The 17,686-nt window shown below is 35.4% G+C and overlaps 1 protein-coding gene across 9 annotated transcripts in view; it reads right to left on the bottom strand.

The window, feature by feature from the left end:
* LOC109100245 (dystrophin-like) overlaps nt 1–17,686 on the bottom strand; it is a 100,378-nt gene that overhangs the window by 25,219 nt on the left and 57,473 nt on the right. For 8 of the 9 annotated variants that reach the window (XR_006155495.1, XM_042730632.1, XM_042730386.1 and 5 more), the window contains 12 exons: nt 17,429–17,595; nt 15,871–15,988; nt 14,708–14,919; nt 14,414–14,568; nt 13,875–14,064; nt 11,407–11,579; nt 10,037–10,193; nt 8,180–8,297; nt 7,823–8,091; nt 7,502–7,648; nt 6,920–6,998; nt 6,660–6,720 (listed from right to left, as the gene is read on the bottom strand). Coding sequence is in view for 8 of the 9 variants with exons in the window: in XM_042730632.1 (XP_042586566.1) it covers nt 6,660–6,720; nt 6,920–6,998; nt 7,502–7,648; nt 7,823–8,091; nt 8,180–8,297; nt 10,037–10,193; nt 11,407–11,579; nt 13,875–14,064; nt 14,414–14,568; nt 14,708–14,919; nt 15,871–15,988; nt 17,429–17,595 (1,846 nt within the window). In the remaining variant the exon portion in view is untranslated. Of the gene's footprint in view, nt 1–3,282; nt 3,817–6,659; nt 6,721–6,919; nt 6,999–7,501; nt 7,649–7,822; nt 8,092–8,179; nt 8,298–10,036; nt 10,194–11,406; nt 11,580–13,874; nt 14,065–14,413; nt 14,569–14,707; nt 14,920–15,870; nt 15,989–17,428; nt 17,596–17,686 lie in introns of those variants that run through there. The other variant, XM_042730566.1, reaches the window with a different exon arrangement.

Here is a 17,686-nt window from a genome sequence, read left to right as displayed (position 1 = left end):
ATTTTCATGGTGTTACTTCATTTTGAGTGGAAGACAGAATGTGAATTTTATAAGAATATCCTGGTCTGGTCATTTTCAGTACAATAGAAGTAAATGAGAAATGGGGTTGTTAGGTGCTAAAAACGGCAGCATAAACGTATCATAAAATTGGTCCATACAACATTTCCAATATATAAGTGTTCTGAAGTCTTACAATACACACACACAAAAAGTGTACCACTTCTAGTATACTTTTTTGCTGTTTAGTGATTTTGAAGTCCATTTCTCTTTCACTTTCATTATATTGAAAATAATAGCCAGGATGTTCTTCAAAAACATTCCTTTTATGTTCCATGAAAGAAAAAGTCCTACGGGTTTGGAACAACATGAGGGTGAGAAAGGACAGAGCTTTCATTTTTGAGAGAATAATACCTTTAAGAATAAACAATGGATAAAAAGGGGATTTTTACAAGATGCTGTAATGTGTTTTCCCCTTCAATAAAAGCCATAGGAACATTTTGTCACAATTATGCCAGAAGTTTAAGCTGTCTAAAGTAAAGACGAATGGATAGGCAAGTTACGCAAAGAACTGTGGGCATGTTCAGCTCTAGAGTTTGTGACTGAAACTCACACTGCAACTTATGCCAATTAAAAGTGTTCCTGTTGCATGTGCATTTTGCAGTGACTGAAAACATTCATAAATTGATAGAAGCTTAAACCGCCAAAAACTCATCTTCAACTCATAATCACCTTATCTGATATTTCCCATGAATAAACAGTTTGGAGTCCATTGTTTAGATCCTACTTCTGACCACTGGAGTAGTTTTGAGCATCTGAGTTATTGTACTGGATTGTCTTTGTTCGAATCTTAAAAGAAGAGAGTTTAGACTTCTAGATTCACAACAGTGCCTGCTTTGTTACAAGGGCTCTAAATGAATCCATTAGTGGAAATGCAATTTACAGTACTGAGATGCCTTGGTTTGAAGTGTTGCTATGGGCCGGGATGTTTTTGTGATTTTGGGCTTAAGCCAGCCAAGTGGCTCTGCAGAATTCTAATAAGGTAGAAAAACTTCAAAACTAATATATTATACCCAGAGCCTACAGTGTTTTTAGCAGGGAAAAACACAGACTGGGGTTTCAAAAAAGTGTTTTTTTTTTTTTAAGAAGAAATCTTTTTTTTTAAGTCAAAGAGGTCAAATGAAAGTATGAAAGAAGTGTAAAAGGTCTGCAGAAAACATCAATGTCTCTGAAATGCAAACATTATGGCCTGGAATCACTTCCACACTTAGACCTCTAAAAAAGTACCACAGTAATACCAATACCATACTACTGCGACAGCATTGTTTGTTAAGCAAGCTGCTAACCTGGAAAAAATGTGAAACACTTAATGAAGCAACAGTAACAATATATGCTTGATATTTCTAATACACATGCAGGCATACTGATACTAATATTTAAATCTGGTAAAGTTTTTTTTTTTTTTTGAGTAATGCACTTTGTATAGGCTTACTACTCATTATAACCTGTTTACAATGTGAACCCCTTCAGACTGAAGTCATGTGTGAATGCATCTCAAAATATGTGCATTGTCCGATGCTCTGCAAATTGCAGATGTTTTATTCTACTCACAGCCTCTTTTAACAGAAAGAAGCAAAACCTACACACACAGAACTGCAATTTATGACAAAAATGGGTTTCCTTTCTTCCTTCCAATTCAAACATTTTCAATAATTTGTATAATAATAGTTTGTTAATAATAATAATAAAAGAAATTAGTTCACTTCTTTGGAAAGTGCTTTACAAGAAAAGTTTGAACTGAATTCAAAATATCTCTCTTCAGGTTTACTCTAAGCGTGCATATATATATTACTATATACATGACCATAAAAAGTTTGGGATTGTTAAGATGTCGGAAAGCTGTTTTGTGTTGCCAAATATTATTACAATTGAAAATAAATAAATAAATTAAATTAAGATGTAATTTATCCTTGTAATATCAAAGCTGAATTTTAAGCAGTCATTACTTCAGTCTTCAGCGTCACATGATCCTTTGGAAATCATTCTAATATGATGATTTGGTGCTCAAACATTTCTTATAATTTTTGACAATTATGATACTTAATATGTTAGTGGAAACTGTGACTTTGATGAATAGAAAGTTGAAAGAAACCGCATTCAACAAACGGAAAAATCGTAATGTCACTTCAGGTCAATTTAAAGCATCTCATCTGAATAAAAGTATTACAAAGTATTAATAATTCTGAACTGAAATATTAATTTAAATTAATATATTAATTTCAAACTTTTGAATGGTAGTGTATATATTAACAAAGAAAAACAACATGTAATACAATGGCCCAACAAAAGACAATTATTTAAATATAATTAATTCAAGAAACAACAGGTCTTTATCATGCATGGCCTAATTTTTTATTTATTTATTTTTATCTGAAGCGGTATAAAAGGGTCTGTACACATCATAATATCTGTCATCATATTTTAGGAAGGAGTAATATTCTAGATGATTTACTACTTTTTGGAGTAAATCATCAAAAAGTTTAAAACCCCTAACATACAGTTTCTCTTTAGGCTTTGAGACACAGTCAGTATCTGGCAGCGCCCTCTAGGTTCAGGTAGACTCGGTAGAGCATGCCAATGGCCTGATGGCAAATTTCCCAGAGAGCTCCATACCTGCACATCTCAAAGCGGTGCATGAGCGGAAGTACAGCAGTAATGTGGGTTTGGACTAGAAGGAATGCCCACCTACATACATGCATGCATCTAAAAGCACAGGGTACCCACACACACACCATCACGCAGACACCTCTAATTGTGGCTCTTGGTTATGGTTGCATGCAAACGCAGCCATAAGTATGTGGTTAAAATCAAAACAGTGATCTTCTGTGTAGCATAATATTAACTTATGGAAAGCGCACGAATATGGAGGAGCCTTAAAGGCCAAGCGTCGTTATCAACATAAGGATTCCCAATCAAATACAGCTCGAAAACATAAATGACAATATGAACGCCACGTTAGGTTTATCAGTCTGCATGCTGCAAGAAGGGCACAGCAGATACATTCGGAACTATCGATGTGTTTGGCATTAAAAAAACAAATCAAGCGCTGAACGGACATGTCGCTGCACTGGCTCCATGTAAAAACCGAACAAGCACCTGCTAGGCTGTAAGGAAGACGAGAAAGGAACAGAAGCAGCGGCAATACGGCAGATGGACGAATGCAAAACTCCTTCAGCGTCCTCTACTCGCAGGAGCCGACATTATTCGTGTTTGCATTGCACTTACTTTCTTAAGTTCTCCCTCATCTCGCCTCTCGGTAATCGCCGAATCCAAAGTGTTTATTTGTAAAATTCCGACGGTTTGATATTGTTTGGGCGAATCACCTCCGCGGTGTTCCCTCTCTACAGGGGAAAAAGCATCCGACTTCCCTGCGATCTCCCTCAGCCAGAGCGGCTCAGACGAGGCGGAGCTTTTCCTCCAGCTCCCTTCCCCCTCTAACTCCTTTCGCTCACTCGCTCTTTCACTCACTTACAGGATGTGCTCCAAAACCTTGCATGCCCCCTACCTAGACCGCATTTTAGGGTATCGCTGGCGCGTTCGATTCAAGCATTACGTGAAAATCGTTTAAATGTCGTAATGTGACAAAAAAAAAAAAAAAAAAAAAAACCTTCCCAAAGACCCTGGATTGTAATGTTCTATCGCACCAACTGTTCGCGCAATGTTCGAACGCTCCTGTATCAAACGTGTTCAAACTGAACGTCTGAACTTGCAATGCTCAAAAAATACACAATTTACTGTTTAAACTCGCGATTGATGCTGAAAACGGTCGCCGATGATAGTCAAAATGATCGAATCGAAGTTTACGATGGAAAAAAAATGAATGAATGGAACGTTAGCGCGTTTATTATAGGAGTGTTCAAAAGTTGCATTGAACTATTTGGCGAATCACACGCATTCAAACATTCGAACCAAGCTTGCGGAAATATGGTGCGTTCAAGTCCTCCTGGGAATTTCGTACTTACGAGGAGGGAAATCGTGCCGAAGACGTGATGTGCGTTCAAGTCAGTTTCGTCGGAGCAAGATGGCGCTGTACCTTCTTTTAATGAATAGCAAGAAATTACAGCAAGGTTTAATAACTCTGCTTATAGAAAAATGCTAAACGGAGAGATAAAAAAAAAAATGTTAAGCCATGTGCAGTGTTGCGAATCAAACCATTTCTCGTCTAAAGGTGCACAAATGTTAGGATTTTTAGTTGTAATTCATTAACTTGCTACTTATAACAAGATTAAGGATGATCATGATAAATGACAGTTTATAGACTAGTAAACATTGAAATTCAATTAAAATGTACCGTCAACTACAGACGTTGCATGCATTGATTTCGCCATGTTAATCACTGACACGCCCCCAACTCGTACAGATCGGGGCTTAAAGAAAACCCCGAGCTCCCCACTGGTATTTACGATATTGTGGTGGCGTTCATGTGCATTCAACTCGTACGATCGATACGAGATGACTTGAACGCACCAATAGATTTAATGTCGGAACAAACACGCGCGCACACGCACGCACATATATTCCTAAAATGCTACAATAGAATGTTTTAATGCGCCTATTAAAAAAAATCGAATGCATTTATGATGTAAAAAAAAAAAAATCATGTATAGGTAGGCAGCTCACTAGGATTTGAGACACAACCACTTAGTGTGAAAGTAATCAGTAAAGTTACTGTCTCGTCGGAAAGGGCTGGATTTATTCTCTGACAAAAACTGGTGCTTCAGAGCAGTGCAGGAATCTCATTTATGAGTCATACATTTTGCATGAATTCTAAATAAATTGTGATCCACATAATATGCAATAATTTGCTTAAACTACTGCATGGTATGGAGTTCGTGCAGTTTGAGTAAAAATCTTATAAAAGGTTTAAAATAAAAAACATACCAATATATAAAAATATAAAAAAAACTATCATTTCTGACACCAATGAACATTTAGATCACTAGGCCTACATATATAAATATCATGAAACTTGGATGCATACTTATTTCATATAAATGAGTGAATGAACTACTGATCTGTTTAGCATTAACGTTTGTTGATGACTTATTAATGAAAGTTATTATAAAGCGATCCCCTTTATTGTCCTGCAGCTTATCACATGCAATAGGCTGGAAATAACAAATTCTATTGCCATCTGACTGCAAGTACTGCTCCGCTTGACCAGCATTAATGACATTCATAATCTATGACAGCATCATTAAGAGTCAGTTCTCTCCTAACTGAAGTCAGATTCATGCACTGCCATGAGCATAAATGCTGCCCTGAATTTATATGAAGGTTGTGTATACTTTAAAGATTAAATGAATTACCCTAGCCCAACTGAATGAGTAATAACATGCATTACAGGCTGGGGGGTTTCAGCTTGGTTGTTTAGGATTTATCTAGATTACAGAAAACCTAGCAAAAGTATTAATTTCTTAAAAGAAATCTTACTGATTCTAAACTTTTAAACATAACTGTATGCATCAATGAAGTTATTCATTGCAACTTGTAAGCAAAATCTAACAAGACACCCAAGTAGGAGAGAATGGGGTGAGCTGTGCCACTTCAAGCTGTCCTCTAGGCAAGGCAAAATGAGATCGAGGTGAAAGTATTACTCATAATTATACTGCAGGATGTCTGCTGCAGTATCTAGTGAAATAAGAAGAAAGCATTTTTATCATATAGCTATGGAATATGACTTCTGAAAAGGTGTTAAGCACTGCATGTCAAGGGGTAGAATGAACAGTCTGAACTCTCCACTAATGCTTATTTTCCTAAACATTATTCATATTTTCATAAATCAGCCATCAGGTTTAATATTCAGGATATTTTAACATTCTGTAATAGTATTTCCTGCATTTTGATGTAAAACTTTGTTGAACCATTATCACATCCTTTTCTCACAGGTACTATTTTGGGGTAAAAATCTTTAGTCAAATAATATACATGGTTTTATACACTGGCAACATGTATGTACTGTATATAGGTGCTGTATATTTATGACCTTGGATAAGATTGCTTTGACATAAAATTCATTATAGAAGCTTTGACAAAGCATTTCTACATTGCAGGAATATTATTAGTATTAAAATAAAATGCAAAATATTTCAGTCACCATTAGTTGCGTATGAAGGGATGACATTTTACTTCACTTTAGATTGTATTATTTAGTTTTGTAACTACACACATTTATGCATCACTTGTTACAAAGAGCAAAAATATATGATTTGTTATCAGCAGGAATGCAATGTTTTTATTTGCACTTTTATGTAAAGTATAGAACATTTAAATGGAAACTGCCAAACTTCCCCGTTTAATATGAAGGTCACTCACTCAGTCATCTGTGTGCAGATGTTCTCAGATATATGTGATGCATGCTGCTACATGCATTGGCAGAGCCTAATGTATCATCTTAGATTATTCTGCACAAATTTTCCAGGTTGATATCTCTGTTCAGAAAAAAGGTCATGGAAAATCACTTTTCTTTGGTAGTCTGCCACCAGCTGTGATATATTTCTTAGTCTGGGAGCTTTCATAGAGTTGAAATTCAATTTGTTAATTCAGTGTGGACCTTGAATGTGCCTGACACCAACATGTGGGCTGAGTTTCGGAAGACTTACTTGATATAGTAGGGGACATTGTTGGGTGAAATAGATCGTTCAAGAGGGCTTTCAACAGACGCTGTGTGCAGAAAAGAAAACCCATTCATGTTACCTCAATTTCAAAGCCCTTTCTATTCAAACACTTCTTCATGACAGTTTATGTACTGACTTGACAGTTTAGTGAGATCATGAAATACACAGGATTAGTATATAAGTACAAAGTTATGACATTACGATACTCATAATATTGCAAAACAGAACAACAAAAACACACTCACTATGTAGGAATTTCTGAGACTGGGGCCCCAAGTCCTTATAGGCTGTGGTCAGCTGGGTCAGATGTTCCTCAATGGAGATCTAAAAAAACACAGACGTTTCCAAGGCAACATTTCTAAATCTACTATTTTTATTTTATTTCAGCTTTTCAAATCCTTTTCAGCATTTCACTTAACAGAAATTATTTATAAAAGCTTCCGTTGAAATAAAGGAAACAATGAGAGCAATAGATACTAAAACAATAAAAAAAAACAATATTGTATAAAATGTTTTATGTGCAGAATATTTCATCATGATTGTTTTTATGTTCTGTCCTATGTCCTTTTATTAAATAATGCCTTTGTGTCTTTCGTCAAATCTCTGAAAGACAGATTATTTCTGTGATCTGCTTGTTGCATCTATTGCTGACGTGTACACTTTTCTACAACTCCTCAAAGATTGCACAAAGATTTATTTCAGAAACTAAATCGGTGACCTGACTAGATTTATAAACAGTTGGTCCATTCATATGAACGTTTAACAGCTATTTAGGCATTATTAAGTAATTCACATTGACTTCAAATGAGAAGAAGAGGGATGGGTACCTGCAGGAGCCTCCATCTCATGTTGAGGTCATCAATTCTGCTCAGGTTGTCTGGAGAGAGCTGAATGTCAGGTGGTCTAAATGTGGAGGCCAGTTGGTTGACCTGATTTACATTATCCTGGATGGGAGCTATCTCTTCCTGGAACGCCTGAAAATATACAGTACATAAAAGCCTTGATGTCTTTTGTCCAAAAGGCTTAAAAATGTAAAAATAAATATATAAACATGCTACTCCAAGGTACTTCAGATAATACCATGGTATTCACCATGGAACATGTCCAAAAAATCTTATCCCTTATAACATGGTACATTGTACACTGACCTTTACTCGGTCTATGTGGTTTTGCAAATCGTCTATGAGCAGCTCTCCAACAGGCTTCCAAGAATTCTTTACGGTCTCAGCCTGCCGGAGTTTAAAGTCCAGCTGATCCTGAGCGTCCTGGAGCTCCATCAGCCTCTCCATGGCCAGTTCCAGCTGTTGCTGCCAGTCAATGGAAGCTGCACCCAGATTCTTCCATCGAACTGTTACATCCTCCACTTCTTTACGCAATATGTGGCCCACGTTTTGAACCCTCTCCTCAGGACTTACATCTGGGTGGAACACAAGAATTGAAATACAGGTTATAGCATCTGGAATTTATTTTATTAGGTATATTTGTAAGGGCAGGAGATTTTATACCCTTTTGTCCAGGTCTCTGTTTAAGACCCTCACGAGGCATCTCAGCGAGAAAGGTTTTAGCATTGTTGAGTGTTCCATTGATCACAGGTTCTTTGGCACCCAACTCTCTTCTGAAGCCCTATGAAACCACAAGGACTTGCTATCAACAGAACTGAATGTCACAATGAGGGGTAAACATTTGTGCAACTTTAGCACATATGCCAAAACCCTGCGAAAACCTGCATCATATTCGTATATTTAACCAGGTGCTATTTGTGCTGTATAGTGATGCCTCGTGCAGATTTAAATTAAGCCATTGTCATTCCTTCCTGGGCAAACATACCTTCTTCCTATGCAAATAGGGCTCATTATAGAATGCACTGGATTCACAAATATCAGTGCAAATGGATACAATTAACACAGAACTGTTAACAATGATTGTGTACATTTTCTAGTGATCTTGGTGTGAAATTTTCTGCTGGGCACATTTCCATGCAATTGCTCCATACAAACTGACATTAACTTTTATTTATTACATATTTTTTAATAATTGCATGATATGCATAATTCCTTCTAAGAACCAAGTGCTTTGCAGATGTTGCACACCAGTGTTAACTAAAACTATATTAAGAAAATAAAAATAAAATAGAATAAAATCATTTTTGGTAATTGAACGCTGAAATAAAATAAAATATAAATAATAGATGGAAAAAATATTAAAATTACTAAAACTGAAATAAAAATAAAGCTAAATAGAAATAAATAATAAAAATATAAAAAATGGCAAAATCACATAAAATTACTAAAATTAAACAGAAAATAAAATAAAAAGTCAAAATATAGTATTAATAAATACTATAATAATACATAAATAATACTAAACTAACACTCCCACATGTGACACTATCAGTGGGCACATTTCATTAATTAATTCTTGTTTTCATGAGCAAGCAAACCCTAAAAATTTTATCTCATCCATTAATTTGAAAACAAATATAACAACCATTATAAGATATAAAAGGAAGTTGATCATCATTATTATTTTCTATTTATTTTTATTTTTTATTTATTATTTATGAGAATGTTTCTGTTTAGAATTTTTCTAATTGTAATAAAATGCATGATTCTTAATTATATTATCAGCATACCAATTTGAGTGATAAGTTGAATCGAAAATTTTCACTTTTACATGAACGACAGCAGCATTCGAGTTTGCATGAATTCCAGGAGTTTTGGTAAAACCTCATGATCGTGTTATCTAGCATGGAGAATTATCTGAAGAGCATCCAGTGCTTTAATAGATACAAAGAAATCTGACCTTTTCGGAAACTGAGTTCACGTGTTCAAACCCATATATTTAATAAGCTAAATTCCTAACATAACTTTTCTGTTTTCGAACTTTATTTCTGAAAAATAAATTTTAGGTTTTCATTGTGTGCACAGCAATGTCAATTTATCTAATAGTTTGCAGAAACTTTGTTCAATTAAATTGCTGCTGAGACTTTCTTTGCAGCTCCTACACACACGCCAGTTTACTGCACCTGTAGAGTGTGACAGTGACTCAGCTGTCACCGGCAGCACAGGCTCACTGAGCTCCCTACACTAACTACTCCACGACCGCATCCTGTTTACAGCGGCCCCTGACAGCTGATGGCCATCAGCAGATGTTAATTGGTTCGCACAACCATACAAAGAGACAAGGGACTTTGCACCTCTCCTACGCAAGATATCGTCTCCATCTGTTTAAATATTTAAGAAGAACAGACTCCGATAATGATCACACTTGGGCGCAACAAAAGACAGACTGCATAAATCACATCTTGAACGTCATTTCTCATGCTTTCAGTGAGGGGCGAAAAGGATGCGTCCTGGACTCACCTTGTGTGTAAGTAGTTGTTGGTGCACAGTCGGCACATCGCCCCCTACTGGTTTCTGCTTCTCTAACTCCTCCCTTTTCAGCTGCAGCCAGTTGAGCAGCTCTTGTAAGGACATGTGCATGTGTTTCCACTGATCCACACCTGCATCCAGATAGGGCCTGAGGAGCCAATTTGGATGGTAAGATGCGATGCCAAGTGTTAAATCACAAACACCACTAGAGAGCACCCTATGTACTGTCAGACCGCAATTGGATTTTACAAAGAAAGTGCTGCGTAAAGGTGGAGATTTGAGAAATCTTTGTATTTGAATATGCATGAACATTTAAAAAGCTCCTACCAAGGCAAATGTGATTCCTAATGGAACTCAAATTTGCATTCAAACATCATGAATTCAGACATTGTGTGAAACTCTCAAAGATTGTGCCTGGAGAAAATTACAGACTTGAAAGCTAAACTAAAATATTTTTACATTTTCTGGAAACATGAGTGATGCAAAATGCATCAACATGATGCTTGGTAGTTGCCATGGTGTTGCTATGTGGTAGCTAAGGTGTTCAGGGTGTGTTTCTAGCTGGTTAATTTTTCCATAATTTAACAACACATATGAATGTTTACAGGCTCTGATGTCAAAGATAATAATAATAAAAATATTAATTATTTTAATTATGATCATTGTTATTTTTAGTAGTATGTTTTCATTATTATAACAAATACAATAAAATAATAACCTAATTTTAAAAATAAAGACAGAAATATAATGTAGTTATACATTACAAAAATTATAACATTTTAAATATATTACAATGGTAAATTGTAATACTATCTCACAATATTAGTGTTTTTACTGTATTTCTGAGCACATAAATGCAGCCTTGGTGAGCAGAAGAGACTTTATTAAAAATGTAAAAATCATAGTGTTTGTGTGTATTGTGTGTGTGTGTGTGTGTGTGTGTGTGTATATATATATATATATATATATATATGTGTGATGTATATATATGTAATATACTTGTTATATATATATATATATATATATATATACTGCCATGGTATTATTTGATGGTATATTGCCATCAAAGATCATGGTGTTATTTGAGCTATCGTTCATTTCTGTAATTCAAATAATCCAGGGCAAATAACACGTCAAAGTGTAATATTTATGTTAAGGATCCCTAAGTATTAGTAATGCCTCGCAAGCAGCACTAATAATATTTAGGCTTTTGACTTTAAACAAAGTCAAATAAATGCAATGGTTTGCACATAGTATTACACAGGCCTGGGGCTTGTATATGATCACATTATTTTTCAAAGCCTGTTTCCGCTCAGCATTCATTTTTCCCAGGTTAAATATAGATGATTAATTTGTCTTACCTTATACTCATAACTTTGTTACAGAGCTCATGCCACCGATGCCCCATGTCATCAACCCGTTTTTGTAGCACCACGGCATTGTCCGTCCCCTCCAGAGATGACACAATACGCTGCCCGTTTTCATCTAATGAATGGTACATCTCCCGGTGGGCATCAATCTCTGCTTGGAGATCCTGCAGGGATTAAAATTGATCACAGACATCCAAGTTACAGTTCACCATGTGATTAGGGATAAAGAAAGAGTTTCTTTTACTTCCCCTGATACTTGTTACAACTACTGTGTGAACTTCTGAAATATATTTTGCTATAATATAATATAATATAATATAATATAATATAATATAATATAATATAATATAATATAATATAATATAATATAATATAATATTTTTAACCTAAAATCTTGATTTTGATTTAAATACAAAATAGTCAATATTTTCTGATGTTATTCAAAATTGCATTTTAGACATATTTTTGTATTTCAGAATGTAACGTGAAGCAGCAGCACAAAATTCATGTGATTTAAATGGAAATCTATTTTATCACAATATTTCACAAATGTAATGTGAAATGTAATGATACATTCAAATACATAGATTTTATTTTTATTTTTTGCTTTATTTTAGAATAGAATAGTGCAATACCATCAACAAACCAACAATTTTCATGCGTTTTCCCTGACTATATTTTAAGTGCTTGTTCCCATAGTTTGATAAACCAATTTCATTCAAAGTCATGATGCAAGCCAAACAAATCCAAAGTCACAAAGCAACTGTGAAGCTGACAGTGAAGATCAAACCTTAACATGATATGTCTTCCTGTGCAACATATCCAATGAATGAGCGACATCAAATGAATAGAAAAAAGCCCATCTGACTGTCGCCAGTGACAATCCTTTAATTCCCCACCATGTGGACGTGTCTGACGCGAGGCGAAAATGAGGGAGAAAGGGACATCGTGAAAATGAGCGCGAGAAAAAGTATTTTTCAACCATGTGTCTACATGCGACATGAAACGAGCTGCAGAATGCCAGTCGCAGAGGCACACTGGCCCTGTTGTTTGAGGCGCGAGTGGGCACTGCGAGCGAGGAATGGGTCAGAGCTGGTTTTCTGGGAGAACAGAGGCTTCTCTTTATTGCCCACATCTTTGTCTGCCTCTTCATATTTAACTGCATCTCTGCACCGTTGCCAAATGCACATATCTCCCATACCAGTGAGCAGCGGGCGACCTGGACAATAGACCCATCAGTTTACTCTGCCTTCCTAATTAATAATACTTAAACTCCAAAGAGCTGACAATGGGAATGGAGTTTAACATTATTTACTTTTCAGTGATTTCATTAAAGTGTTTATGTCCTAAAACCCCTGAAAAACAGAACTGAATCAAACACCACTTTGTAGAACTGCTTAAATCTAAGGGGGAGTGCTGTCATACTAATCTTAAAATAAAATCTGTATTTTAATGCAGAAAAGTTGCAGGTGGACGAAGGTATAGAATGTTTAATAAATGTGTATGCAAGTATGTAGTAGCTTACTCAGTTTTTAAATTTCAGATTTTTCACAGATCGTGATATTACAGGGATACTGCACCCCAAAATGAAAATTTTGTCATTAATCACTTACTGAACACTTTTTGTAAGCGAAGAAAACAAAAATAACGACTTTATTCACAATTTGTCAACAATTCAATCTTTGTCAACGGTCTCCTCTGTGTCTCTCCATATCACTGTATGCTGCGTATGCTCTTCTGTATCATCCGCGTCAAAAGGATGCACTGTTTTCTTTCAAATCAAAGCTAAATACACGTAGATCCTTGTGGCGCAGATGATACAGAAGAGCATATGCAGCATACGGTGATATGGAAAGACACAGAGGAGACTGTTGACAAAGGAATTGTTGAATAAAGTCATTATTTTTGTTTTCTTCGCTTACAAAAAGTATTCCTGTCACTTCATATAACCCAGATTGCACGTCTGATGGGAGATGGAGTATTCTGACGACGACTTTCATACCTTTTATGGTCCTTGACACTGTTATTTACTTGGCAGTCTATGGGACAGTCACAGGCCTCCCGGTTTTCGTCCAAAATATCTTAAATTGTGTTCCGAAGACGAACAGAGCTTTTACGGGTTTGGAACAACACTGGGGTAAGTGATTAATGACTAAATTTTCATTTTGGGGTGGAGTATCCCTTTAAAACCAAACATTAAAAGAACTTTACAGCAGATAAGCAAAATTGGCGTAAAATTTCACTAAGGATTGAACATCGAATATTTTAAGAGGTTTGACTGACAAAAAAAAAAAAAAAAAAAAAACCTGGAAACCCTGGAGTAAGGATTCTCTTACCAATGATTTTGGGTAGCAGGAAATAGTAAACCTGGACTGGAGCTGGAGTGGAGTGACTACATGCTTTAAATGAAGAGGGCAAACTGCTGTAAGGTACACAATTTGGAAATACTAGTTGCATACCTGCCATTGCTCGAGTAAATGGCGCACTGTGGCAGGGTTTTCCAGAAGTCCCTCCTTAAACGTGGCATCTTGTAAGACATTGGCTGTGGTTTCTGCTTCAGTAAGCCAATTAAGGAATTTCTCCAGGTCCAAGTAGAAATGCTGCATTTGTCGCAGTCCGGCTTCCAGATCTGCCTCCTTGTCCCCTGCACTGAAAGGGAAATGACTTCACTGTTATACAGAAACAAAGTTGAATTAAATTAGTATCTTAATGTACTTCTTTAATATTTAAAAATTGTTATTATTAGATTGTTAAAATATGTTGGTGACAAATGCTTTAAACTTCACACAGCAGGATCTTGAGCGGTACACAATTCTCCTGAAAGCAAGTGTACCTTAAAAGCTTTTGAAATAACCTTTTATGCACCCTCACTGTGTCAGCACTGCATTATTTTCAGACTCAACAATACCACAGATACTTCCTTTCAGTAAAAATGTTATTATATGCCACTCCACTTGTTGGTGATACTGAAAAATGAAGGATTTAAACAGAAGCTCACCGCTTTTTGATGTTGGCCCAAGCTAGATTCATGCTCTCAGTCATTTGTTTTACTTTGCTTGTGTCATCGTCTGCATAAAGGGTCAGCAGTTTGTTTGCCAGCTCATTGGTGACATTTATCTGAGCTTGCCATTGCTGTATATCCTTAGAAAGTTGCTGTAATATAATAACATAGCATTTATTTGTAGTAATCAGACCAGATGCATTCCAGATCATGCAAAGAATACAAGCACACTGACTCAGCTTTTCACTTATGTTCTGTCATGAAATCGATATTGTGTTCATTCTACATTACCTTGACATCTGCATTTTGGCTTTTTAAATCATCAACACTGTGAGAAACTTTATTCCAGCTCTCTAGTTTTTCATTGGCTCTCTTAATGAGAGGCTCCACCCGTTTCCTGGCCTCCAACCAATCAGTGGAGTCCTTATGCATGTTCTGCAGTTGAAGGACCCTGTTGGTCAGCTTGGTGTGGGAATCTTCCCAGTGTGCCTGTAATTTTTCAACTTGAAATAAAAGAAGACAGAACATTTCTAAGGAACAGGTCTGAAAATGGCCTGTGCCATCACAGTTCATACAATGGACTTAAGTCAATAAAATTAAATGAATTATTACTTAGACTAACTAGCAAAAAATCTAAAAAATTGATTAACAGACTTATTGATTTTCTCAACCAAATACAATGCCATTGTTTAACTACATTTTTCATTTCTGGAGGAAAAAAAGATTATGGTTTTGCAGATATTAAGTATGAGCAGATATTACATTACACCATATATTACATAAATAACTAATTCTTAAATAACTTTGTCTTACAGAATATTGCAGTTTTGGTTAATAGTGTTGACTTATAATGCTATATGTGACCCTGGACCACAAAACCAGTCACCAGTGTCAATTTGTCAAAATTGATATTTGTATATTAAATGAAAGCTGAATAAATAAGCTTTCTATTGATGTATGGTTTGTTAGAATAGGACAATATCTGGCCGAGATACACCTATTCGAAAATCTGGAATCCGAGGGTGCAAAAAAACAATACAAAAAAACAAACAAAAAAAAATCTAAATGCTGAGAAAATCGCCTTTAAATTTGACAAATGAAGTTCTTAGCAATGCATATTACTTATCAAAACGTAAGTTTTAATATATTTATGGTAGGAAATTTACAAAATATCTTCATGGAACATGATCTTTACTTAATGTCCTAATGATTTTTGGCATAAAAGAAAAATCAATAATTTTGACACCTACAATGTATTTTTGGCTATTGCTACAAATATACCCCAGTGACTCAAGACTGGTTTTGTGGTCCAGGGTCACGTATGACCTTGTAAGACACAATCCTTGCCAACAGTCTCTGTTTACTTAAGTCTTCCACCAAGCTGTTACCATGTTGACACCTCCATATTACAGTGCATCACTGAGAGACAGTATGATGAGGCAAAGCTGACTTACTTCGGTCTGTAATGGTTGCCCGTGTCTCAGGGTTATTGGTTTTGTTCTTCAGGTTCTGAGCCGCAGTGATTTGTTTGTTCAGCTGTGGACATCTTTGCTCCATGTCTTGCAGTGTTGACTGTTAAATCACAACACAGAATTCTTTACTACAGAGTTGTGTGGCATATTGTAGTCTTATGTGCCACTATATGAAGTAAAAGAGTCGCCCTGTTTATTTTTTGTATCTTGTTAGTATAAAATATATTTTGTTCCACTTAAAATATTACTTTATAGTAATTAGGGTCGATTTAACATGTTAATTTGGTACAATTAATTATGGAAAAAATTATGTAAAATTTTAGTTAAGTTTACATTACATGCTGATGAACATGATGCAGGACAATGACTGACTGTGTGATGTAGCCTTTTGGAATGCATGCCCTTTAAATTCAAGATGTGAGGGCAAAAAATGTAAACAATATATATATAGTTTATCAATATCACACAAGCAAGATTGTTGTTTTTTCCCAAACAATTTCCCTGCATAACTGCAAATGTGATATTGATTTTATACAACAGTTCAATAAACATTTTAAACACAATATTGTCAGTATTGTCTGTTTTTGCTCAATTTCAGCAATGAAAATAATTACAAACAAAGCCACAGTAGAATTGTGCATCTCTGAGCACCACACAGCGGGGTTTTGTTAGTGTATGAATCTGTATAAGCCAATGATTCAGTGAACCATTAATAAAGACAATCTCAGTTCTGAATGAATCAAAAATTTGAAAAAAAAACAAAAAAAAAAACAGTTGATTGAATGACTCATTAAGAAAGTGACTTGCTGCCACCTTCTGGCAGCTTTAGTTTCATATTAAGAGTATCACATCATTAAAATATTTATTTAATTTTATTAATTTCAATTTATTTATTTCAATATTTAATTTTGGAAAAAAATGTAAAACATGAATCTTATAGCATTATTTCTGCAATTCTAATCGCTTAACAGTAAATATAAAATATGTAACTGAAATAATTAAATAATTCAATTGAGCAATATTTTCACACACACACACACACACACACACACACACACACACACACACACACACACACACACACAAAATATTTAATAAACATTTAGCAGTAATTTAACACAATTAAATTTTTTCAATACCATTTTCTGACCGTTAAATTAAATAGTCTGTTTTTAATGCTGTGCCTTTAAGACTTGTGTATTTAAATGCCATCTTCATGGTCACAATTTTTGCAGCTCAATTTAACAGTATTTGCCTTGAATCAATAACTAATAATGATAAGGTTTGGTTCTGCTGCTAATTTCTAATGTGAGAAGGCTAGCCAATTATAACAGATGTCATTAACATTTACTCCACAGCCTAAGTATTTCCTAACCCTGACCCTAAGGATCAGAGAAAGGGTGTAAATTGGTTATATAAAACTAAATTGTCTTCGGTGCTTTAGGGACTTTAGGCAAAAGATAAAATATTGTCTCTGCAAGACAGTAAACAAAGTATTTTACTCTAGAATAAAAGCTGCAAAATGATGTCACAATCTGACCTTGAGTTTCACCGTCATTTCGTTGATCTCGTTGAGATCTCCGACCATTACTCTCTGAGTCTGAACCATGTGATCCAAAAGAGTCAGCCAATCATCAAGCTCCATCCAGGATTTATTGAATTTATCAAGGGCTGCATCCCCTGCTGCACTACCAGTCAAAGTTACGGCTGGAAAGTAACAAATGATCTTTTGTTCAGACTTTCAGATGTCTAACATCACATAAGCAACATGAGATGTGCATGAATTTTAATAGCATAT

Source organism: Cyprinus carpio, chromosome A1 (genome assembly GCF_018340385.1).
Source record: "Cyprinus carpio isolate SPL01 chromosome A1, ASM1834038v1, whole genome shotgun sequence".
In the NCBI taxonomy this organism is placed as follows: Eukaryota; Metazoa; Chordata; class Actinopteri; order Cypriniformes; family Cyprinidae; genus Cyprinus; species Cyprinus carpio.
The sequence above is the reverse complement of the archived record's forward strand: the minus strand, read 5'-3'. Positions and strand labels throughout refer to the sequence as shown.